At 54.2% G+C, this 24,441-nt stretch overlaps 1 protein-coding gene across 2 annotated transcripts in view; it reads left to right on the forward strand.

Annotated features, from left to right (window-relative positions):
* NSF (N-ethylmaleimide sensitive factor, vesicle fusing ATPase) overlaps positions 1-23,420 on the forward strand; it is an 82,022-nt gene extending 58,602 nt beyond the window's left edge. The window contains exons 16-21 of one of the 2 annotated variants that reach the window (XM_040087128.2): positions 922-988; positions 1,155-1,234; positions 10,282-10,416; positions 11,209-11,322; positions 21,309-21,364; positions 21,755-23,420. In XM_040087128.2, the coding sequence (XP_039943062.1) occupies positions 922-988; positions 1,155-1,234; positions 10,282-10,416; positions 11,209-11,322; positions 21,309-21,364; positions 21,755-21,770 (468 nt within the window). In that variant the 3' untranslated portion in view covers positions 21,771-23,420. The remainder of the gene's footprint in view (positions 1-921; positions 989-1,154; positions 1,235-10,281; positions 10,417-11,208; positions 11,323-21,308; positions 21,365-21,754) is intronic. The other variant, XM_040087127.2, reaches the window with a different exon arrangement.
* The last annotated feature ends 1,021 nt before the right edge of the window (positions 23,421-24,441 follow it).

The following is a 24,441-nucleotide window of genomic DNA, read 5'->3' on the forward strand; positions in this document are numbered from 1 at the left end:
CTGGGATGAGCAGGTCTGGAGCTCTGCCTGTGAAGGGGAGGCAGGAAGGGCTTGGGGCTGCACTTGGGGGGAACAGATCCTGCCTGGGTGGGACTAGAACTGGTTCTGAGGTGGGGTCTTTAGTTAAACAGGAGCTTTAACACCCTGGGGAGCTGGGGAATGTGAATGAGCTGAACATTTTCCTTTCCTGAAGCAGCCCAGCCCTTACTCTTCAGATGAATGGTACTGGATGGAGCATGTGTTGCTCTGATTGATTGGTGCAGGGTTGTGGAGTTTGTAAGGGAAGGAAGGTTCTTAGGAGAAGCAGTGAAAGTCCAGTTTGTGACTCGGATTCCAAGAGGAGCCTTTGGATTCACTGGGATCAGGGTTTGCTGGAGGCAGGGTGCAGCAGTGCTGCTGTCCTTAGTGCTGCCTCCTGCTCACAGCCGGGGCTGTGCAGGACACTCTGTGCTGCTCCAGGGGCGGTGGCTGGGGCTGAGATCACACCTGGGTCAGGCCCTTCCCCCTGCAGGCTGCTGTTCTGGAGAGTACCCAGGATCCAGCCTGAGGAGAAAAGCCTCACAGCTGTGTTACAGTGGGGCAGGTTTTACATTTACATTTGTGTGTGTGTTAAATTACCAGTGTTACCCCAGCTCCAAAGTCAGAGGAGTAGTGCTGGTTTCTCCCTGGCTTGCACTGAACCTCAGGGCAGCTGCTTGTTGCCAAGGGTGGGGTGTAAATGAATAAATAAACCGAATTTGTGGAGATGGCAGTGTTTTATTGCCTGCAGGGAGCCTGATCTCTCGTTACCTACCTGCTTCATTCTCACATGATTCCTCTCAGTGCTGCTGTGTTCAGCTGAACCCACACCAGCAGGCCCAGCTGTGGCTGTCGTAGTCCTGTGGCTGAGGTTTAACACTGAGATATTTCGCTGTTTTTCAGATCTTTGATGATGCCTACAAGTCCCAGCTCAGCTGTGTTGTTGTGGACGACATCGAGCGACTTTTAGGTGAGTCAGGAGGAGGGAGAGCTGTGCTGGCTGCTGCAGAAATACTGATGGAACTGGAAATTATCTGCAACCATTTACTTCAGGAGCATTGAGCTGGTTCTGATACAGTGAAGTAGCTTAAATGTGCAGCTGCTCCGTGGGCATCAAAATGCGTTTTTCCTTTCAGATTATGTCCCAATTGGACCTCGCTTCTCCAATCTGGTCTTGCAAGCCCTTCTGGTGCTGCTGAAGAAAGCTCCCCCTCAGGTAAGGCAGGGATGCCCTGTTCCTGCAGGGACTGGGGCAGTGGGAGCTTTGTGTCTGCCTGAGAGCTGCCAGGGGCGTTAATGCTTTTGTCCGAGTCAGCCATGGTAATCCCGGCCTGCTGCTCTCCATTCACTTGGACATTTCTAGGATAACCACGAGGGATTCATCTTGAAATAGCTGATTACTGAGGGCTGAACCTTCTGCAGCTAGTCCTGAAAATACTGACTAAGGAGCCCAGTTTAACCTTCACCATGTAGAGCTGAATTGTGCCAGCTGCCTGCCCTCTGAGGAGCTGCTCAGGCCTGATGCACCCCTGCCTCAGCCACGTGCTCCCTCCCTATTTATAAATCAATTCCTGCGTAATCTGCGATTGCGGCTGTCAGGGGTTTAATTTGTTCTTAACTTGAAATGATCAGGTGTTAATTACAGTGACTGAGGGAGGCTTAAGGTCTTGTCTGTCGTGCTGATCCTGTCTGTTTGCACTCTGTGGCTCGATGAGATTGGAGAACATCCCAAGTGCTGCGGGTTCTGCGGCTCGTGCCGGCTGAGACAGGCAGGCAGGCGCTCCTTCCCCGTTTGCCATTTTCCTGTCGCTCACTGCGTCTCTTCTCTGCGTGTGAGTGTTATCTGCATGAATAAATAACATCCTGACAGGAGCACCTTGAAAGCTGGTGTCAGGGAAAAGCAGCGCAGCGCAGTCTGGGTGAAGTCAGTTTTTTTGTCACGTTTAATATCCTGGCGCAGGAGCGTGTGCGTGAGCGTTGTTTTCATTAGAGAGTTCGGTGAAAAGACCTTTCAAATCCAGGACTTTGAACTGAATTGTAATGCCACAGGCCCTGAGTTCCCCGTGTGACTGTCAGCCTGGGAGAACAAAGATTTCCCCAGTGAGCTTTCTAGGCCACGTGAAGTCTGTAACACAACAGCATCCAAGTTTCATCACATGCTTGGAACAGAGCAGCTGCCTGTGAGGAGCAGCGCTGCCATTGCTGCTCACATCAGCTCCTGCACTCACTGACCTATTGCAGCCTGGACACGGCTCTTCCCACAGATCAGCAGGGAAAATGGAACTTGGCTCGGTTCAGTTTTCAAAGGAGCATGAAGTATGAAATCCTCCATTTGCCCGTTGCACCCTGAATGTGTGCTGCTGTCCTTTGGGTGGCACCTGGGGCTCCCAGGAGCAGGACACGGGCTGCAGCTCACAGATATTTGCCAAGTTTGCACTTGTTGCAGAGATTTGTGCTCAGCAGGGTTTGAAACGCCCTGGGGGCTGGGAGACTCTGCCTTGACAGCCAATATTACGGTGACTTAAGCCATAAATTGTTGGAGGGTAGAGAGTGAGCTTGCTGAGGAAGTGTCACTGGTTGATTGATCATGTGGGATTCTTTTTATTTTTTTCTTTTTTTTTTTTTCCTAAGTGTCCAGTGTTGGCTTTGTGGGAATCAGGGCCTGGGGTGAGCTGGGCCCTTTGGGCTGCCCTGCTCTGGCGGTTCTGGGGACTGGGTTCTTCCTGGTGTGTTTGTAGTGAGTTCCCTGGGACAGCCGTGGCATGTGGGGACCTTGGGCATTTAAAAACCCAAAGCTGTGTGTAAAAAAATAGAGCTGGGCAGGAAAAGGCCTTTTCTGCTGTGAGGATTTACTGTGAAAAAGGTTGGATTTGGGAGAGTCTTTGGGGGTTTTGAACTCAGGTGAGGAACTCATGATGGGCACAATCCTGAGGGTTAATCAACACCTTCCAAGTCCCCTCTGAGATTACAAATTCCCTGGAGGAGCAGTTTCTTTGGAAGGAGTGGCTGATCTCAGGGGGTTGCTGTAATCTGAGGTGCAAATACAGGCTCTGAGTGCACGAGCAGCATCAGTGGCACTGACCTGCATGGGGTCTGTGGGACTGGGATCGTGGTTTAGCATCATTCCTTGTAAAAAGGGGATGTTCTGTGCTGAGAGAGATTCTTGGCAGGATGCTGGCGAGACAATACCTGCTCCCCTTTGCTTCAGTGCTCCACTCGTGGGGGAGGCCTGAAATACTGAGCTGATTTCAAGAATCATGGAATGGTTTGGGTTGGGAGGGACCTCGCAGCCCATCCCAGCCCTGCCATGGCAGGGACACCTTCCCCTGCCCCAGGCTGCTCCAGACCCCGTCCAGCCTGGCCTTGGGCACTGCCAGGGATCCAGGGACAGCCCCGACTTCTCTGGGAATTCCATTCCAGGGCCTCCCCACCCTCAGGGGGAAGAATTCCCTTCCAGTACCTCTCTGCTCCTGCCCTCTGGCAGGGGGAAGCCGTTCCCTGTGTGCTCCCTGTGCTGTGGCCCAGATTATGAATTCCCCGGGGTGTCACATCACTTGCAGGGATATTCTTGATGTGCAGGCAGCTCCCTGCAGTCACTGCGGGCTCGGTGTGGAAGAGAAGCGTTTCTGGGATGAAATGTTATTAATTATGCATCGAGGTGCGTGTCTCTGTTGAGTTGGCGCCGCAGAGCTGCCTCCCAGCTCTTCCGAGGGAGGGTGGATTTACTGGAACGTGGTGTGGGAAGGGCAAACACTTGAAGGTTTCTGGTTTTCTTTTGAGAGTAAACACTTTAGACTTTAAATTAACTTGAGACCTTGCTTTAAATTGCCAGCCACGGCTCCTGCTTGTGGTTCCAGTCAGCGGTGGTAAATGGTGCTATCTGTTACCGCTGCTTCAAGAGGGTTGAAAACCATTGCATTTTGTTCAGCATCTTTTTTTTTTTTTTTTTTTTTCAACCAATTAAAAATCTTTTCTGAAACGCCTTGAAGAGGAGAAAATAAACCGTGTTCTCTCTTGGGTCTTTAATTCAATCGAGTTTGCCTGTGCTGTGCAGGAGCAGGGACTGGGGGATGGAAAGGCTGAAAAGGGCCGGCTCAGCGGGGAGCCGAGCCGCAGAAAAGGACTTCCCTGAGAACTGAGCAGCAGCAGCTCCCAAAGCCGGGGCTGCTTCATCGACATGCAGAGTCACACGGGGCCTGGAGGCGCTCCCCAGCCCCAGCCAGGTTCACACGTGCCTCCCTGCTGCTTCCCAACAATCGGCTGGGCAGCGGAGCCGGAGCTGGGCAGGGCCAGGGAATGTGTGCCTGAGCAAGGTGCCCTCCAAGGGACACCCCCTCCTGGGGCTGCCCTCCCACTGCTCCCAGAGCCCCCAGCCCCTTCCCTCCAAGGGACACCCCCTCCTGGGGCTGCCCTCCCACTGCTCCCAGTGCCCCCAGCCCCTCTTGCACAGTGGGATTCACTCCTGGGGCTGTCCTTTCACTGCTCCCAGAACCCCCAGCCCTTCTTGAAGGGAGAACCACTCCTGGGGATGTTCTTCCATTGCTCCCAGAGCCTCCAGCCCCACTTGCACAGTGGGATTCACTCCTGGGGCTGTCCTTTCACTGCTCCCAGAGCCCCCAGCCCCTTCCCTCCAAGGGACATCCTCTCCTGGGGCTGCCCTCCCACTGATCCCAGAGCCCCCAGCCCCTTTTCTCGCAGGGACACTGGAGGCTTTTGCCAGTTGATGGAAGTTACAGGGGAATAACCTCCTTGGTTGATGAAATCCCAGGTGCATTCCTGATTCCACGTCTCTTGGTGTGAGTTGGAAGCAATTCCAGTCACCGGTGACGTTACCTTTATGTGCACAAACCGAGGGAATTGCGTTTCTGCCGTTGCACGTGAGGAATTCCCAAGACCCCAAACACAAGGATAGAGGTTACAAGGCTCCTGAGCACAGTGAGCAGCTGGTGGGTGGCAGAGGCGCCTCAGTGTCACCAGGGCCTGGTTCCAGCAGAGCTCAGGCTCCCCTTGCCTGGGGCTGGCTGAAATTTGCTGAAATTCTGTAGCTGGAGGCTCCACTGATGTGTTGAGGCTCCAGTTGCTTGCAGCAGAGCCTGGTTGTGTCCTGTTCTAGCTCCCCCTGGGCAGTGGTGTGGGGCCTGTTGGGAAGTGGCTGCTGTGGTTGAGGAATCCATCCTGGAAAATTCAGTTGGTTCAAACAGCTTCTTCAAATCCCACAGTTCTGAGCATGAGAAAAATCCTTCAGTCAGGTAAAATCCCTGCAGCAGAGGGCTCAGCTCTGGGCTCGTCCCTCTCCCAAAAGGCACAAGGGCAGGACACACAGCTCTGCACTGTCCCCCTGTCAGCACAGAGGGATCTTGGGCTCCAAACTGGGGCACTTTGCCTAAAAATGGACAGGATGAACCCAGGGCTAAGGCTGTGCCCGTGTCTGATCTCTGGTGATGGAAGAGCTGGGCTGCAACTGCCCTGCTTGTGAATCTGGCACCAAATCATCTTAAGCTGTTCCTCCTTCCTTGGTAATTTACTCACGTGTTGTGGCTGATTTTTGGAAGTTTGCCTTGAATCCTGATTGTCTGTGGGCTGAACACGCGGCACACTGCCTTCACCATGGCTGGTGTAGAAATTAGGGATGAAAAAAGGGAATTTGGAAGCCTGTGCTGTGTGCTCTGGGCTGGCCTTGCAGGAGCAGGGGGTGGCACCGTGGCCCCTTCCAGCCTGAACCATTCTGGGGTCCTGTGACAAGAACAAATCCTGGGGTCTGCTGTGGTGTGGTCAGTGCAGAGCAGCTGGGTGAGGGCAGCTTTTCCAGTTTGATGGCTTTTCCTGCTGCCTCCAGAATTCCTGGGGGTTCTCACTTGTTTATTGAGTTGCCTGGAAGTTTGAGGGGCTCGAGGGACTCCTGCCCTGTCAGAGCTGGGGGTCACTGTGGCTGCTTTCCAGGGATCAGGTTTAAAGGCAGGGAGCTGAAGGCATGGCTCCTTCTGAGGAAAGCAGGGAAAAATCAGGATTTTTTGGGTGGAGCTGTTAAAAATCGGAAGCACTTTTGCAGAGTAGCCATCTGTTCTGCGAGGCTCCCAACCACGTCAGTGGTTCAGGGACCTGGGAATAGATTTTAACAGAGATATCTAAAAATTGCTGATGGATCTGCCCTCTGGGAACTCATCCTGGTGCTTTTCAACCTTGTTAAGCCTTTCCATTCTTAGCACTCTTCTTGCCTGAGTCCAGCTGAGCTGTTGGTGAGAGTGAACGCCCTTTGGTTCAGTTTATCTGATGTTTGATAATTCCTTCTTGTGCTCCCTGGTTTCTGTAATGACAGGCAGCAGTCTCTCCCTCATCTCCTCTACGCCGCCTATGATTTGATGAACCTCTCTGTTTTGACCAAGGATCTCTTTAGGGAAGTTATTCCCTATTTCTGACCGTCTCTGACTTCTTCAAGTAAACAGAATCATAGAAACATGGAATGGTTTGGGTTGGAAGGGTCCTTACAGCCCACCCAGTGCCACCCCTGCCACGGCAGGGACACCTCCCACTGCCCCAGGCTGCTCCAAGCCCCAGTGTCCAGCCTGGCCTTGGGCACTGTGTCTTGGTTTGGGACAAATATGGGGGAAAACGACTGTATAGTTACCCTAGGACACACTGCCAGGGATCCAGGGGCAGCCACAGCTGCTCTGGGCACCCTGTGCCAGGGCCTGCCCACCCTGCCAGGGAACAATTCCTGCCCCATCTCCCATCCAGCCCTGCCCTCTGGCAGTGGGAATCCATTCTCCCTTGTCCCAAATCCCTCCCCAGCTCTCCTTTAGGCACTGGAAGGGGCTTTAAGGTGTCCCCAGGCTCTTCCCTTCTCCAGGTGGATTTGAAGTTATATTTGAAACAGGAACTCCTGGATTCCCATGGCAGCATGATGATCCTGTTTTGCTCTTTTCCCGTTCTAAATCTGTCCCAGTGGTCACACACGGAGCGAGATTGAGCTGGTGTTCCCACAGAATCCCCACAGGGGCTGCTGCCAGTTGTTTTCCTCAGTGCTCACAGGGCTTTAGGGACCCCTCTGTGTGTGCAGCTGACTCAGTGTGGCACTGCCCACTGAACATTCCTTTGGGGAATGTTTCCTGCACGATCCAGAGCGTGGGCAGCTTTCCTGGGAGGAGGAATGTTTCACCTGGGCTCCAGCAGCCGAGAAGGAAAGGCGAGAGCGAGACCAGTCGTGGACACCTGAAGTGCCAGGAGGTGAAACTCCCCTCACTGGTGACATTCCTGTGCTGCCTTTCCTGATCAAACTCCAAGCTGAATTCCATTTTTATTTTAATCAGGCGCAGGCTTCATTAATGTGTGAGGCAGCATCCCTCGGGCAGCCACTCTGAGGTAGCTGTCCCCTTGATTGATGCCTGATCAGTGTGCCAGGCACTGTACACATGCTGGGAGCTATATTTGGGGAACAGACACTGCCTGGGTGCAGCTGAGCAGCTTTTTCCCCCCCCTCTAAAATGCTCACAGTTCATGGGAAACTGTTATTGACACAGCCCCTCGCCCAAGCTGTTGAGGATTTTGAGAGTTCCATACAGTAATCAAGTTTTTAGGAGAACCACTCGTGAAGCAGATGGGGTCTGGGTGGTACAGCACTTGCAGGAGGGGTTGTTGGGTGGTTTGGAGGTCTCAGGTCTGGTCAGGAGTTTGTCCTTGCCTTCCTCTGTGCCCTGGTACCTCAGCTGGCGTGTGTGTGGCTGGTTAGGATTCCTTGGCTGAGGGAGCAGGGGTTCTCCTTGCAGGGCTGTGCTGAGTACAGGGTCTGCAACATCAGCCACAGCAGCAGCACGGGAGGAGCAGGAGCTCCCTGAGGACAGGGTGGGGAGGGAACAGAGCAAAGGAAGGCAAAGGCAGGCAGAGCTGAGATGAAGAGTTCCCGGTCAGTTCTGCAGGTGATCCCTGAGTGCTCCTGGAGCACTCTGCTGCCCTGCCAGGGGCACCTCAGCAGCCTGAAGGCCCCTCTGAGCCCTGTCAATGGGAGCAGATGTCTCTCTGTGTGCCACACCTGCAGCAGGACGTGGTTCAGGTGCTCTGGGGCTCATCTCACACAGCTTCCAGGCCAGGGTTTGCACCCTGTGTTACCAACCCTTGCCGGAGTGGAAAGCTGCTGGATTTTTGTCTTTGTGCAGGCAAAAAGCAGAAAATCACTTCATCCTCTTGGTCTGTGCAGTGCTTTAGCAGGAAATCTCTCGTGGGAGGTGTCCCTGTCCATGGCAGGGTGTGGAACAAGATGGTCTTAGGGTCCCTTCCAACCCAAACCATTCCACAGTTCCATGGTTCCATGAGAATGGGCACCTGATGGAGCTTCCTGAGCTCCCGTGGGAGTGAGGATCAAACCCCACTCACTTCCTCTCCACTCACTGTGCTGGGTTTTCAGCTTTGCCAGCCAGACCTTCCTGATTTGCCTCCAACTTGTAAAATGCTGTAATACTTTCCTGGCCTTGCTGAACCATCAAAAAGGACACGAGTCCTGTGCAGTTGTGAAGCTGTGGCCGTGCAGGGCGTGGTGGGAGCAGCACCTGTGGGGCAGGGCAGAAACACCATGGAATGGCTGCGTTGCTGCCCCTGAGGACACTGCCCTTCCCTGGGGACCTGCAGGGAGTGTTGAAACATCCCATTACCTGCTTCCACTGCAGTTCTAAAGCAGCATTTTCAGTTCAGGAATTGGCTGCTTTTCCCCCTTTTCACTTTTCCAAAGAGGTGCCTGAGGGGTGCTGTGATGCCTCCTGAGCTGCAGCTGGGGATTGACACAGGAGGGGCAGCACAGTGTCCCCAACAGAGCTGTGTGACACTGGTGACCTGGGACACGCTCTGGTTCCCCCTGCCAGATGTTCCTTCCTTTTGCTCTCTTGGGCTAAACCCAAGCTCAGAGCGAGCACTTGAGCTTATTCCCAGTTCAGGACCCAGTTCAGTGCCCAACACCTGGAGCAGGAGCAGAATCTGTTCAGTGAGTGCTGGGGAAGAAGTGTCTAAATAGGTTTTCATGCTCTGTCAAGGGAATGCAAAGCAGTTAGAGGATTCATTCTGGGAATAGTTTTTAGGGGTTTTTGTTTGTATAATGATGAAGTTTTGCATCATGAAGTTGAAATACAGAACTTGCACAGAATCACAGAATATCCTGAGCTGGAAGGGACCCTCAAGGGTTATCAAATGAAGCTCCTGGCCCTGCACAGACACCCCAACAACCCCACCCTGTGCACCCCTGGAGCGCTGTCCAAGGGCTCCTGGAGCAGCCTCGGGCTGGGACCATTCCCTGGGGAACCTGGGCAGTGCCAGCACCTCTGGGTGGGCACTGGACATTCACTTGACTTGACTTCACTTGACTTGACTTAACTTCACTTCACTTCACTTCACTTCACTTCACTTCACTTCACTTCACTTCACTTCACTTCACTTCACTTCACTTCCCTTCACTCCTGGAGCCTCAGCCAAACTCCTTGCAGAGCAGAAGAGGGGTGTCCTTGGCCAGCCAGGCCCCTCGCAGCCCGTGGGACACTGATGATCCTGCCTGACAATCCCAGCAGCTCCTTCCATCAGCCAGTATTGGTCAGTGGCCAAACCCTGCAGAGGGAAACTCAAACAGCAGTGGGAAGGGCTGTGCAAGGTGAACAAACAGCAGCGGATTTGCATTTGCAGCTGATGTTTTCCACGACTCTCTCTATTATTTATAAACCCTGTTATTGCCTGGGCTGGCTCGGGGTTGCTCTGTGCACTCAGGTTTGGGAATTGGAGGCTGCTAGGGTGGGTCTGTCCTGCACAGCTGCAGGAGGAACTCAGGGACTCACAGCAGGCTCTGCTCAAAAGCCTGAGCTGGAAATCCACGGGAACTGCCTGTGCAGGAGCAGGGAATTCACTGTGCCCGCAGATTCCTAAAGACAGGCCGTTCCCCTGAGAAGTCATTTGTAATTCTGCTTTTGGGAGTGGGAGTTTGCTCAGGCTTTTAAATTTAATGAGGATCCAGCTCTTCACAGTGATGGGTTCAGAAGGAGCTGTGAGTGTGGTGGGGCTTTGTGCACCGTAATTCTTGGACCCTGTTGGTGGCATTGCTCCGAGAGCCGATCCTGGTCTCCTGTGGCTGCTCGTGACGACTTCAATTACTCACGGATTTAATCCCATTAATTTTGTTGGAAGTGGCTTTTTAAATGGCCATTTCCCATTTCCCATTTGTAGTTAGCTGAACCTTCCCCAGGCTGGTTCTCTCCAGTTTCTCCTTCGCTGACTCTCGCTCCCTTGCCCGCCCAGGGCCGCAAGCTCCTCATCATCGGCACCACCAGCCGCAAGGACGTGCTGCAGGAGATGGAGATGCTCAATGCCTTCAGCACCACCATCCACGTGCCCAACATTGCCACGGGGGAGCAGCTCATGGAGGCTTTAGAGGTGAGGAGAAGTTCCAGGATGGCGAAAAGCTCAACAATTTGCCGGGAGTGAGGGGTTTTGCAGTGGCCGTGTCTGGTGACGCCGTCCCGCTTGACATCACGTCGTAGCACAGCAGTTCTGAGGCTTTGCACTTTGCTTTCTCATGAGTTAAGTTAAGGTAAAGTTGCAGAACGGTAGGTCTGGGGAGAGGTTTGTGGTCTGGATTGAAGCATTGCAAGGGCATGGAAGTGGGGAGTGAATATAATAGGGACGCTTAAGCTGAATGTGCCTGGAGGGTGCTGAGCTCCGGTGAATTGGAACAGCGTCAACTGAAGGTGTTTGGTGCTGAGGAATTATAAATTCCTTACAAATTCCTCCCTTCGGTGTCTCCTTTTTCTGGGCCACAGTGGGAGCTGTAGTGAGTCCTGAGGGCTGTTAAAAGAAACTGAGCAGGCGAATCTTTGGTGCCGTTGGCAAACTCGTCGCTGTGGTGAAGCCTGAGAGACACAGACGCTCCTGCAGCAGCTGTGGAAACTTCCTGTGGCTTGACCCTGACCTGGAGAAGACCTGGAGTGCAGCATAAAAGCACAGCACTAACTGTTGGATAAGGGATTTTATGAGAAAAAACTATTTTTTTAATGAGAAAAAACTAGGGAATTAAAGGGTTTTTTTTCTTTGTTTTGCCTTGTCTAAGATACGTTGCAACAAATTTTCCTTCTCAGCTAGTAAATGCTCCTAGCTTCCCATTCCTTTCTCCCATTATTCCTACTCTCAGCCTCCTGATGTTGATTTTTTTAAATGATTTCCCCCCAGCTCCTGGGTAACTTCAAAGACAAGGAGCGCAGCACGATCGCACAGAACGTCAAAGGGAAACCAGTCTGGATCGGGATCAAGAAGCTGCTGATGCTGATAGAAATGTCCTTACAGGTAGGAATGGCTCTGGGAGGAGGGATTGGGGTCCCAGAGCAGTCCTGGAGGTTCCCTTCTCTGCACACCTCTGCTGTCGGTGGGAGCCTTTGCGCTGCTTTGATTGGGAAAAGAGCTGCAGTGAGGGGGAATTTTCAGAACAAAGAAATCACCACGTCTTGGTCCACAGAGATCTTTAAATCCCCCCTGTGCCCATGGGCTGTTCAGAGCTGCACTTCAGAGCATCTGGCCATGGGAGGGGTTGGATTAACTCACCTTTCATGGAATTTCTTCTCTCCACCCAGCATGTTAAGATTGCAGATAGCAATCACCTCAGGTTTTCTGTTGTTTTTTTTTTTTTAAAGAAGAAGGTGCCTGTGCAGGTGTATGCGCTCTTTCCCTGAAGAAGATAAATCTGTCAGGCTGTTCAGCTGCTCTCCTCTTTATTTTCCACTTTCAGCACTTTAAAAGAAAATAATTGCAGAGGGTAGAACTATGCAGCTCTGAGCCCTCCCCCGCAGCAGCACCCATGCCTGGAGCCAGCCAGCAAGCTCGTGCTCATGCTGACACGGGCTGAGGGTGCAGCCCTAATCCTCCCCTGACATCCCAGTGCTCCCCCAGCCCCCCTCTGCTCACATCAAATGGATTTAGTGCAGCTGAGTGAGCTGTGCTCAGATCTGAAGTGAAGAGACTTGTAGCTGAGAGCAGACGAGCCGTGTACCCCTCCGCCGGCTCTTCACAATTCTGTTAAAACTTGCTCAGCGCCGAGGATATGCTCTGACTGGATGTCACCTCAGGGAATAAAGTCATTTATCTAGATTACTTTTTCCTCTTCTTCCTTGGCTTTTAATTCCATACCTAGAGGCAAGTCAGTAAGTCATTGCTCACACGTCTTAACTGTGTTTAAGGGGTGCTGCCCTCCAGGGACGGCCGGGCTCCGCTCGTGCTCCCCGAGCCCTGACAATGGGTCCCTTCTTCTGACGCAGCACGTGCTCCTGTGCTCTCTCCTGAAGGGCTGGCTGCTTGCAGAGCTCAGGGTGGAGGTTCTGGAAATCATGGGCAGTGCTGGGGTGGGAGTGCCGAGCCCAGCGCTGTTCCCAGCCTGGCCCCGGTGCCTGTGCCGCTCCTGGGGGCAGCGCTGGGCACCACAGTGTCACAGGGATAGGAGGGGATTAGAGTGTCCAAAGGAGGGACCTGAAGATGCTGAGGGGTGTGGAGGTGAAGCCATGGGAGGAGCAGCTGAGGTCACTCGTTCAGCTGGAGCGGAGGAGGCTGAGGGCAGAGTTCAGTGGGGCTGCAGCTCCGATCTCTGCTCTGTGACAGGGACAGGGCCCAGGGAAGGGCTGGAGCTGTGCCAGGGGAGGTGGGATGGAGCTCAGGGAAAGGTTCATCCCCAGAGGTGCTGGCACTGCCCAGGCTCCCCAGGGAATGGGCACGAGGCTGCCAGAGCTCCAGGAGCTCTCAGGGATGCAGGGTGGGATTTGGGGTGTCTGTGCAGGGCCAGGGGCTGGGCTGGATAATCCCTGTCCCACTGAGGATGTTCCATGATTCTGTGACCAGTGACACTGTGGACACAGAGTCCTCACTGTGCCCGAGGCAGTGCAGGCAAAATTGGGTGTTGATTTTTCTTGGCAGACCATTGCTGTGTGGGTGAGTCCAGCCCAGCCAGGCTGGGAGGAGACAGGCAGAGCCACTGAGGGTGTCCCTCTGCTGGAGTCACTGAGGGTGTCCCTCTGCTGTCCCTGGGGTCACTGAGGGTGTCCCTCTGCTGTCCCTGGGGTCACTGAGGGTGTCCCCCTGCTGTCCCTGGGGTCACTGAGGGCATCCCTCTGCTGCCCCTGGAGTCACTGAGGGCATCCCTCTGCTGTCCCTGGGGTCACTGAGGGTGTCCCTCTGCTGTCCCTGGAGCCACTGAGGGTGTCCTCCTGCTGTCCCTGGAGCCACTGAGGGCATCCCTCTGCTGTCCCTGGAGTCACTGAGGGCATCCCTCTGCTGCCCCTGGAGCCACTGAGGGTGTCCTCCTGCTGTCCCTGGAGCCACTGAGGGCATCCCTCTGCTGTCCCTGGGGTCACTGAGGGCATCCCTCTGCTGTCCCTGGGGTCACTGAGGGCATCCCTCTGCTGTCCCTGGGGTCACTGAGGGCGTCCCTCTGCTGTCCCTGGAGTCACTGAGGGCATCCCTCTGCTGTCCCTGGGGTCACTGGGGGCATCCCTCTGCTGTCCCTGGAGCCACTGAGGGCGTCCCTCTGCTGTCCCTGGAGTCACTGAGGGCATCCCTCTGCTGTCCCTGGGGTCACTGAGGGTGTCCCTCTGCTGTTCCTGGGGTCACTGAGGGTGTCCCTCTGCTGTCCCTGGAGCCACTGAGGGTGTCCCTCTGCTGTCCCTGGGGTCACTGAGGGTGTCCCTCTGCTGTCCCTGGGGTCACTGAGGGTGTCCCTCTGCTGGAGTCACTGAGGGTGTCCCTCTGCTGTCCCTGGGGTCACTGAGGGTGTCCCTCTGCTGGAGTCACTGAGGGTGTCCCTCTGCTGTCCCTGGAGCCACTGAGGATGTCCCTCTGCTGTCCCTGGGGTCACTGAGGGTGTCCCTCTGCTGGAGTCACTGAGGGTGTCCCTCTGCTGTCCCTGGGGTCACTGAGTGTGTCCCTCTGCTGCCCCTGGGGTCACTGAGGGTGTCCCTCTGCTGGAGCCACTGAGGGTGTCCCTCTGCTGTCCCTGGGGTCACTGAGGGTGTCCCTCTGCTGGGGTCACTGAGGGTGTCCCTCTGCTGGGGTCACTGAGGGTGTCCCTCTGCTGTCCCTGGGGTCACTGAGGGTGTCCCTCTGCTGGAGTCACTGAGGGTGTCCCTCTGCTGTCCCTGGGGTCACTGAGGGTGTCCCTCTGCTGTTCCTGGGGTCACTGAGGGTGTCCCTCTGCTGTCCCTGGAGCCACTGAGGGTGTCCCTCTGCTGTCCCTGGGGTCACTGAGGGTGTCCCTCTGCTGTCCCTGGGGTCACTGAGGGTGTCCCTCTGCTGTCCCTGGGGTCACTGAGGGTGTCCCTCTGCTGTCCCTGGGGTCACTGAGGGTGTCCCTCTGCTGTCCCTGGGGTCACTGAGGGTGTCCCTCTGCTGTCCCTGGAGTCACTGAGGGTGTCCCCCTGCTGCCCGTGCAGGGCTGGTGGCAGGGTGGGGGTCAGGTGGTTGTGTAATATAGCAGAGCTAACAGCATATGGCAGCTAAACATGAACCAGCTCTGCTCCAAAAGGTCTGGGGTGTTTCCATGACTCCATCTGCTGAGCTGCTGTGAATCCAGGAGAGCAGTGCAGGCTCTGGGTGAGCAGAGCTGGGAGCTGAGGGCACTGGAGCCCACAGCCAGCTGGGATCTGCCAGGCTCTCACAGGAACTGCACCAGGTGAGGAGCCAGCACTGGATCTTGCTTTCACCGAGTTGTACCCACAGCTTTTTAGGAGATTGCAGTCTGAAATCCAGGCGCTGGATGGAATGTCTCAGAACTCAGCTGCTTAGATGCCAGGTGACTGAATTCTTTGTAAAAAAACAGGCACAATGTCTTCCTCTGAATCTAATGGTGGGTTTGGTTTTGGTAAAGCAGTGACCCCACTCTCAGCTCTCTGCAGGGATTCCTGAGCTGGTCAAATTAATTCCAGTGTGTTTCAGACTAAAATCACACTGAACCAGAGCCTCAATCCTTTTCTGGGATACCTGAAGTGCTCTGGTGCCCTGGGTGAATTGTCACCTTGTTTATGAGCTGTGTAACCCCACACTTTCTGGCAGCCTGATTTTCCCCAAGCTCTGCTATTGCTGTTCTTGGCTTTCTTTAATGTCCAGCTGCTTGTGTTTTGTGTCACATACTTTGGTCATTTGTGCACGCTGAGTATCCTGGAATGATTCTGTTCTTGTTCAAACGAAGCCTTTGATCCCTGGATACACTCAGGATTTGCCATGTGAATCCACAAGTGTTTGCAGTGGCCTTGGCTGCAGCACAGAGCCACCTCTGGTGCTCTTGGGTCCCTCACTGGCTTCACCCTGCCCTGGGCACTGCTGGGTGCTCTCTCCATGGCTGGGGGCTGCCTCCTCCTGCTCCCTCTCCCTGCCTGTGCTGTTGCTCTTGGGCCTTGCTGGCAGCACTCCCAACGCCAAGCTCTCTCTCCTGAGCCTGGATGAGTCAGGCAATGTTCCAGAAAGTCCCTTCTGGCACCTCCAGGGTTTCCTGATTTGGTAACTTCTGTTTAGCATAAATAAAGCTTAATCAGCGTAAATAAAACTTAACCTAAGCTACTTGTCTTTAATGTGTGGGAACTTTGAAAGATCACCATAGAATATTGCCTGCTTTATTTCAAACCAAACACTGTACCTGCCCATGCTGAGGGTTTGGGGTTCACGGCAGGCTTTCAGGAGCACTGGGGGATCTCCTTCTCTGCGCTGGAGATTAACAGCCCCCTTCAGTTTTGTTCCTTGAGGGATCCCGGATGTCCTGGGGATGCTGCACTACCCAGGGAGGAACACCCATGTTCTTTCACCTCTCTGAGCTCTGTCTCATGCTGCTGTCCCAGAAGATCTTCTCCCCAGTTTGGCAGCAGCATTTCCTGTTTCCCAGAGCACCAGAGGCTGTCCAGGAGTCCTGAAACTGCTTCCTCTGTGCTCCACTGACTCCAGCTTCTGCTCCTTCCCGGGCAGATCAGCCTCTGGGGGTTGTGCCTGCATTTTAAATTAGCAGCTTGATCAAGCTGGAGTCTTTGTGGCCTTCCAGCTGCCAGCTGTAGTTTTTTGGACGAGGTGCTGTGTGTGCAGGTCAGTGCTGTGTCTCCTCCTGCAGGTTGTGGGCACAGTGTCCGTGGGCACCCTTGGTGCCCGGGTGGAGAGGGGTGGGAGGCAGCATCTTCCATTTGGGAACAGAGCGCTGGCCTTGGCGAGTTTGAATTCCAGCTGGTGGCTTTAGAAGAGACTTTGTGAGGATGAAGGGATTTGTCTGACTGTGTCAGGTGATGTTTAACAGAACTCTCTGTTGGACCTCGGTTGTTTCCTGGTTGTGATGACTTCCCATGGTTTCCTCGGGTTTCCCCTCAGCACGTGCTCTGAAGAAGCCCTTTCAGAAGGATCCATGTTCAGTGTGGTGTCCACAAACACCAGGTGTCAGTCTGAGAAGTCCCTTCCCGGGCAGTTGTCCCCAGCCTGTGCTGGTGTGTGGGGATGTCCCTGCCCAGCTGGGGCAGCTGCAGTTTCCCTTCTCTGAGCTGGGTGAGGGCTGTGTGGGGCTGATCTCCTGCAGCTGGGGCTGCCTGAGGGGCAGGTGCAGGACTGTCCTCTGCTGATCCCAGGTCACCTCAGTCCCTGCCTGGCCCCAGTCCCTGGGCTACTGAGGAGGTTCAGGAGTGCTGGCTCCCAGGATCAGGAATATTGGCTCCCAGATCAGGAATATTGGCTCCCAGGATCAGGAATGCTGGCTCCCAGGATCAGGAATGCTGGCTCCCAGGATCAGGAGTGCTGGCTCCAAGGATCAGGAATGCTGGCTCCCAGGATCAGGAATGCTGGCTCCCAGGATCAGGAGTGCTGGCTCCAAGGATCAGGAATGCTGGCTCCCAGGATCAGGAATGCTGGCTCCCAGGATCAGGAGTGCTGGCTCCAAGGATCAGGAATGCTGGCTCCCAGGATCAGGAATGCTGGCTCCCAGGATCAGGAATGCTGGCTCCCAGGATCAGGAATGCTGGCTCCCAGGTTCAGGAATATTGGCTCCCAGGATCAGGAATACTGGCTCCAGGATCAGGAATGCTGGCTCCCAGGATCAGGAATGCTGGCTCCCAGGATCAGGAATATTGGCTCCCAGGATCAGGAATATTGGCTCCCAGGATCAGGAATATTGGCCCCAGGATCAGGAATATTGGCTCCCAGGATCAGGAATATTGGCCTCAGGATCAGGAATATTGGCTCCCAGGATCAGGAATATTGGCTCCAGGATCAGGAATATTGGCTCCCAGGATCAGGAATGCTGGCTCCCAGGTTCAGGAATATTGGCTCCCAGGATCAGGAATGCTGGCTCCCAGGATCAGGAATGCTGGCTCCCAGGTTCAGGAATATTGGCTCCCAGGATCAGGAATATTGGCTCCCAGGATCAGGAATATTGGCTCCCAGGATCAGGAGTGCTGGCTCCCAGGATCAGGAATATTGGCTCCCAGGATCAGGAATATTGGCTCCCAGGATCAGGAATATTGGCCCCAGGATCAGGAATATTGGCTCCCAGGATCAGGAATGCTGGCTCCCAGGATCAGGAATATTGGCCCCAGGATCAGGAATGCTGGCTCCCAGGATCAGGAATATTGGCTCCCAGGATCAGGAATATTGGCTCCCAGGATCAGGAATGCTGGCTCCCAGGATCAGGAATGCTGGCTCCCAGGATCAGGAATATTGGCCCCAGGTTCAGGAATGCTGGCTCCCAGGATCAGGAATGCTGGCTCCCAGGATCAGGAATATTGGCCCCAGGATCAGGAATGCTGGGTCCCAGGATCAGGAATATTGGCCCCAGGTTCAGGAATGCTGGCTCCCAGGATCAGGAGTGCTGGGTCCCAGGATCAGGAATATTGGCTCCCAGGATCAGGAATATTGGCTCCCAGGATCAGGAATGCTGGCTCCCAGGATCAGGAATATTGGCCCCAGGATCAGGAATATTGGCTCCCAGGATCAGGAGTGCTGGCTCCCAGGATGAGGAATGCTGGCTCCCAGGATCAGGAATATTGGCTCCCAGGATCAGGAATATTGGCTCCCAGGATGAGGAATGCTGGCTCCCAGGATCAGGAATATTGGCTCCCAGGATCAGGAATATTGGCCCCAGGATCAGGAATGTTGGCCCCAGGATCAGGAGGAAGGGGATGTCCAGGGAATCAGAGTTCAGGGTTCATGTGCCAGCTGCCTTCAGCCTTTCTGACAGAAGCAGAGTCAGTGTTCCCTGTGTTCCCTCAGCTGCCAGGGGCACCGCTGACCGTGTCCCCACGGCAATGGGGGACTGGCACAGGGACAGCTGAGCTTTTCCTTGTAGCCAGGTCTCAGCTGGGAGGGGTTGTGGAGGTTCAGGCTGGAGGGACCCTGCAGTCACCCTGTCTCTGGTCTCCTGTGTGGTGCTGCCACAGTTCCTCTCGGTCCCTGGGTGTTTCACGTTCCGAACACACCCTTGGGGGAGTTCACCTTTCTCCTCTTCCTGGACCCTGACTATTGCCAGTGTTCTTGGCTGCTTAAACCCCAGATGAAATGCTCAGCGAGCCTCAGTAAGTTCTTCTAAATCTTCTTGTTTCGGTGAATTTCTTTTTCTGATCTAAAAGTAGCTCAGCAGTTGGTACTGAGGAAATATCCTTGCTCTCCTATCTCACAGCCACGGGAAGTTTTACATCTTTAGGCTTTTCTTAGCACCAAGGAGAAATTCCTGCTGGCTCTTTCTCCCCCGCATTGCTGGGGACACTGCTGTTGGCTTAGGGTTTATTTTCTTCTGAGCTGTTTTTGAAGGCATTCGTGCTGCCCTCCACTGCAGCAGTCAGAGTTTTAAATGGATGGCTTCTTCACATCTGGAATGGGAAGAAATTTTCCTTTATGGGTGTAAAATGATGTGATGTGAGGCCAGGGCACAGGCTGACACTTTGCTTCCCCAGTCCGAGGATGAGTCCCAGTTTTGTGTTTTAAGCAGTGTATTGCCAAGTGGGTGATGGAGCTGGGAATGTCACACCAGTGACTTGATAGATCCATGTCCTGGGTGTTCCCAGAGAGAATCCCCTGTACTGTCACAGCGTGGTGAGGAGACAGGTTGGGGATGGAATTTGCAGAGGGAGCGCAAGTTGGAGTTCATAGGACACAAAAACTTTTGGAATACAGGACCAAGATTCTGAGAACCAGCAGCCTCTGATTTCCAAATGTTTGTAGTTCTCGCTCGCTGTGTTTTTGGGCAAATCTAAGGAAGATTTCCCTGGAGTCACTCCATGAGAGGATCAGCAATCCTGTGCACCAGCACAGGGGACAGACCCAGCTACAGCTGGTGTTCTCCAGTGGCATCTTGAGTGTCTCCTGAGCAGTCCTTCCCTGCAGTCCCTGTCCCCATTCCCGCTCTCCCTGTCCCCATCCCTGCAGTCCCTGTCCCCATTCCCGTTGTCCCTGTCCCCATTCCCGTTATCCCCTGTCCCCATTCCCACTCTCCCTGTCCCCATCCCTGCAGTCCCTGTCCCCATTCCCGCTCTCCCTGTCCCCATCCCTGCAATCCCTGTCCCCATTCCCACTCTCCCTGTTCCCATCCCCGCTCTCCCTGTTCCCATCCCTGCAGTCCCTGTCCCCATTCCCACTCTCCCTGTCCCCATCCCTGCAATCCCTGTCCCCATTCCCGCTCTCCCTGTTCCCATCCCTGCAGTCCCTGTCCCCATTCCCACTCTCCCTGTCCCCATCCCTGCAATCCCTGTCCCCATTCCCGCTCTCCCTGTCCCCATCCCTGCAATCCCTGTCCCCATTCCCGCTCTCCCTGTTCCCATCCCTGCAGTCCCTGTCCCCATTCCCGCTCTCCTTGTCCCCATCCCTGCAGTCCCTGTCCCCATTCCCGCTCTCCCTGTCCCCATCCCTGCTCTCCCTGTCCCCATCCCCGCTCTCCCTGTCCCCATCCCTGCAATCCCTGTCCCCATTCCCGCTCTCCCTGTTCCCATCCCTGCAGTCCCTGTCCCCATTCCCGCTCTCCCTGTTCCCATCCCTGCAATCCCTGTCCCCATTCCTGCTCTCCCTGTCCCCATCCCTGCTCTCCCTGTCCCCATCCCTGCAGTCCCTGTCCCCATTCCCGCTGTCCCTGTCCCCATCCCTGCTCTCCCTGTCCCCATTCCCGCTCTCCCTGTCCCCATTCCCGCTCTCCTGTCCTGGGGGAGGCAGGGCTGCTCCCTGGGGGCTGTTCCTGGTTGATGGATGCCCCGCACTCGTTGGTGCTGCCCGTTCTGGGGCCTTGTGCAGGCTCAGGTCTGTGCTGCCCCTGCCCTGCCCTGGTGCTGCTGCCCCTCTGTGGGGAAAGCAGCGCTCAGAACGTCCCCAGTCCCTTTTCTCCTGTTGGAGATGGAAGATGGAAGCAGACCTGGAGTGGGCCTGGCTGGAATTGGCAGCAGGGTGTGGGTGTGAAACAGTTCTGTGTGTGCTCCCATGTCTGCCCTGTGAGCCCACACAGCTTGTGCCTGTTCCCTTTCCTCCTGGGGCAGGGCTGTGCCTGCCCTGGCAGCTCCATCACTGCCCAGCCGGGCTGGGCCCTCCCAGGCCAGCGTTCAGGCACAGCAAACACAGCTCCAGCGCTCTCTGTGACAGGGACAGGACCCAGGGAAGGGCTGGAACTGGGCCAGGGCAGCTTTAGGCTGGAGCTCAGGGAAAGGTTCTTCCCCCAGAGGCGCTGGCACTGCCCAGGCTCCCCAGGGAATGGTCCCAGCCCGAGGCTGCCAGAGCTGCAGGAGCTCTCAGGGGTGCAGGCTGGGATTTGGGGTGTCTGTGCAGGGCCAGGGGCTGGACTCCTGTCACCGAGACACACAAAGCAGCCACACGCAGACAAGAGGTTTTGCAGAGCAGAGGTTTCTCCGTCCAGCTCAAAAGCTGAATCCAGGCGGAGAGAGAGAGCCTCTTTGTTTTATTTCTTACTTTTTATACATTTGTGGGTCTAGCAGAAGATTGGCTTTTAGAGTTTTCACCTCTCAAGCCAACTGGCCAGACCAGCCGTCAGTTACAATTGTTTTCAGGTTAGAAATATGCAAACAAAGGACAGAGAATGAAAAACAAAGGATTTGTTTATGTTACATCTGCGGGAAAAGTTAGAAAACTGCTCTTAATATCGTGCAGTAACTAAAAATCTGACTCCATTTATGAAAAATCAAAAGGATATAAAAAAACTCAGAAAAACCAGGGTGACAAACTCCATGATCCTTGTGGGTCCTGTCCAGCTCAGGACATTCCATGATCCTGTGCTTTCCTTTTTGGCTGCTTTTCCTTTTGCCTGCCACTAATGGGGCTCTGTTTTGGTTGGTGTTTAGATGGATCCTGAGTATCGGGTGAAAAAGTTCTTGGCTCTTCTGAGAGAAGAAGGAACGTAAGTACTTTTATTTTAGAGCAGTGTTTAAATTCTCTTTTCTGCTCAGAACTGAGCTGCTCTGAGGGGAACCTGCAGTGAGGTGTGTCTGCTCTCGTTGTTGGCCCCTCTGTACTGTCAGAGCTGTATCAGATAATTCTTACAGCAGCTGGGGAGGGGGGAGGTCCTGAAGGTTTGGGAACCTGCATGCCTGAATCCTCTGCTTTTCTGAATTTACCCTTGGCTTTTAAAGTATCCATGAGATACTGGGCCAAACTTTACCTTTCTTTAACTAAAATAAATCAAAAGAGATTCTGCTTGAGTTAAAATCCAGCTGTTTATCTAAAATCTGGGGGTTTGGTTTCTTGTGTCTCCTGTCTGAGAGAAGGATGTCCTACTCTTTCCCCATAGGTGCCACAGGGAGTAGTTGAGCCCAGTGGGACAGTGGCATCTCCTAGAGAATGACTTTCTAATACATGTAGGGCAGTACCTGTGCTGGGGAAACTCACACCACTATCTATCCTGGCTCCATGTGAGTGGGTTCCAGTGTGTGCTTGATGCTTTGTACATGTGCATGATGCTTTCCTGATGGATTTGGCTTCTTTTGCAAGAGTCCCTACCCTAGACTGAAGGTGGACCAAGCGCAAGATCAACAGCTGGAAAAGTGACCAACCTGGAGAACAAACACTGGGATCTTTATTCTTCTGTGCTCAACACACTGGACAAAGTGAAATGCTCCCCTGATCCCCAGAGCCCCATGTGGAACCTGCATGTGTAGTGCAATAGAGTATCTTTATTCTTTGTCTTCGATATTCTGATGTCATGTGGAAGTGTCTCCTAGAACCCCGTGCTTCTGTCCCTTGCAGCCAGGCTGCGTTTTGGGGTGAGCAGGGGGGGATGTCCTGTGAGGTTTGGGGCTGCCCCTCACTTGTGTCCAGCATTCCTGCAGCAGGGAGGAGATCCTGGCTTCCAGTAAAGCTGCTGGTCTGGTGGGGGGATGTCGAAGCACTGCTCTGTCCAATCCTGGTCAGGTCCTTTCTTGTGGTGTCACCCACCCCTCACTGAGCTCTGAGCCAGACCCACTCCTCACAGACAGCACCCATGGGAGTGCAGCTCCAGGGGAGCCTGGATGCTGCACCCACTTTATTTATATCCAGGTATTTTGGGGTCTGATGGGACGCTGCTGGTGGCACTGGGGACTGGAAGAGGGCAGAGAAGTGTTGATCAGAGTCGAGGGAATTTCCAAATCCAGTATTTAAGGCATCAAATCTTGTTGTTAATTTGACAGCAGTTTTAGAGGTGCTGGTTGCAGCCTCCAGCTCTTCCCGAGTTCCTGTAGTTGGCAGCTTTGGTGTCCTCCAGCCTCGTTTTACCCCTTCTTCCTGCCACGTTACCAAAGGTTGAAATTCCTCCTTAGAGACAGAGAGGAAGCCAAGCTCTGCAGGTGCACGAGATGTGTGTTGCCATGTTTTTGCACTGAAACAAAGGAATGTATCAAACCTTGCTCCTTCCTTGCCGCAGTCCTGTGGCCCCAGGGATGCTGTCGCTGGCGGCCTGAGGCTGCTCCCCCTGGCCTCCACTCCTTCCATAAGGTTCCTGGAACATACCTCAGTGTGGTGGGGCATGAAATCAAAGCCATTTCGCAGATCTTAGTCAGTGTAGCTTCCTAAACTTGACCAGACCCACAGTAAGGGCTAGCAGTGGTTTCCAGAGGGGTTCCAGGGAAGGAGGGTGCCCCACGCCCTTCCAGGCCGAGCTGGAGGTGCTGTTGTCCTCAGTGTGCTCCCAGCAGCTGGAGCGTTTCAGCCGCTGCACGCTGCTCCTCTGGCAGTGCTGTTGTGTTGTGATGCTGTTGTGAGTCCCAGTGGTGGTTCCCTCTCATTTTGTGTATGATCTTGTGAATTTATTTGTTCCTCCCTTCCCTCTGCCAGTCCGGGCGACAGCAGCACACAGTAACTTATATTTCAGAGTAAATGATGTAAACCTTATCGTGTCTATGTCCAGAGCTATATTGATGAATAAATATCTGGTTTAATTGCACACTCAATGGATTCAATAAAAGCACAACTCCTTGTGATGACCTGGGTGCCGTCTGTGTGCGTGAGGAGCGGAGCTGCTCCTGGGCTGCTGCTGCCAGGGGGCTGCTCTGAGTGCCTGAGTGTGGATGGATGGAGTTTCCCCCAGCCTGGATAGCTGGCCTCTCTTACAGGAGGTGGTGAGAGGACTCTGGTGCACCCCACTCTGGAGCTGTGTGGGCCCTGCAGTGCTGGGGAGGCCCCACGTGTGTCTGTGTGTGGGTGTGGGTGGGGGTACCCCCACCTGGGGATGGCTGGAAAACCACGGGGGGCTGCTGCCCGTGACAGCTGACCCATTCCAACCTCTGTTCCAAGATCTCCACCGGAGATGTTTCCTGCAGGTGGCACAAGGGACGGGCAGCACCCTCCCACCCCCTTTGTGTTCTCCGTGGCTCCTCCTGGCAGAGCGGCTTAAATGTATAATAAATACACAATAATGCTTTTAATGTAAGGCCGAATCCTTCACCCCCTTCCTTACCCTGTTTCCTCTTGAACTTTCCAAAAATGTGTCCCTGAAATGGAGTTGTTGAGCAGAGGCAGATTTGGAAGCGCTGGGATGGGTTTTGGGGCTCTGTGAAGTCCAGAAGCTTCCATGGGCCGGGTTCTCTGGTTCCAGAGGACACGTCAGTGGTGGTGGCGCCAGCAGAGACACCCTGTGCTCACACGTGGATCCATGGGGTGGCTTTGTGTGTGATTTGGGGGTCAGGGCAAGAACCCTGAGTGATTCTATATTTATTTTGCCCTTCAGAAGGCAGATTTGAGGCCAGGGCAGTGGAAGATTGTGTGCACTCAAAAGCATTGCTAATGCGAGGGGGATGCTGCAGAAACACCCACAGAATTATTCATGGGCAGGAGAAGAGGTTTTTATGTGAGAAAATTTGGACTTTGGTCTGTCCAAAGCATGGGGAGGTGATTCAGAGGCAGCCTGTGAGTTCATGTGGGGAGTGTACAGAGTCTGAAACCTGTTTTGGTCATTATTTAATTTAATCTTCTGGCTCTGCACAGCTCCTGACAGGAGGGGAC

This window comes from Hirundo rustica, chromosome 27 (genome assembly GCF_015227805.2).
Source record: "Hirundo rustica isolate bHirRus1 chromosome 27, bHirRus1.pri.v3, whole genome shotgun sequence".
Classification (NCBI taxonomy): domain Eukaryota; kingdom Metazoa; phylum Chordata; class Aves; order Passeriformes; family Hirundinidae; genus Hirundo; species Hirundo rustica.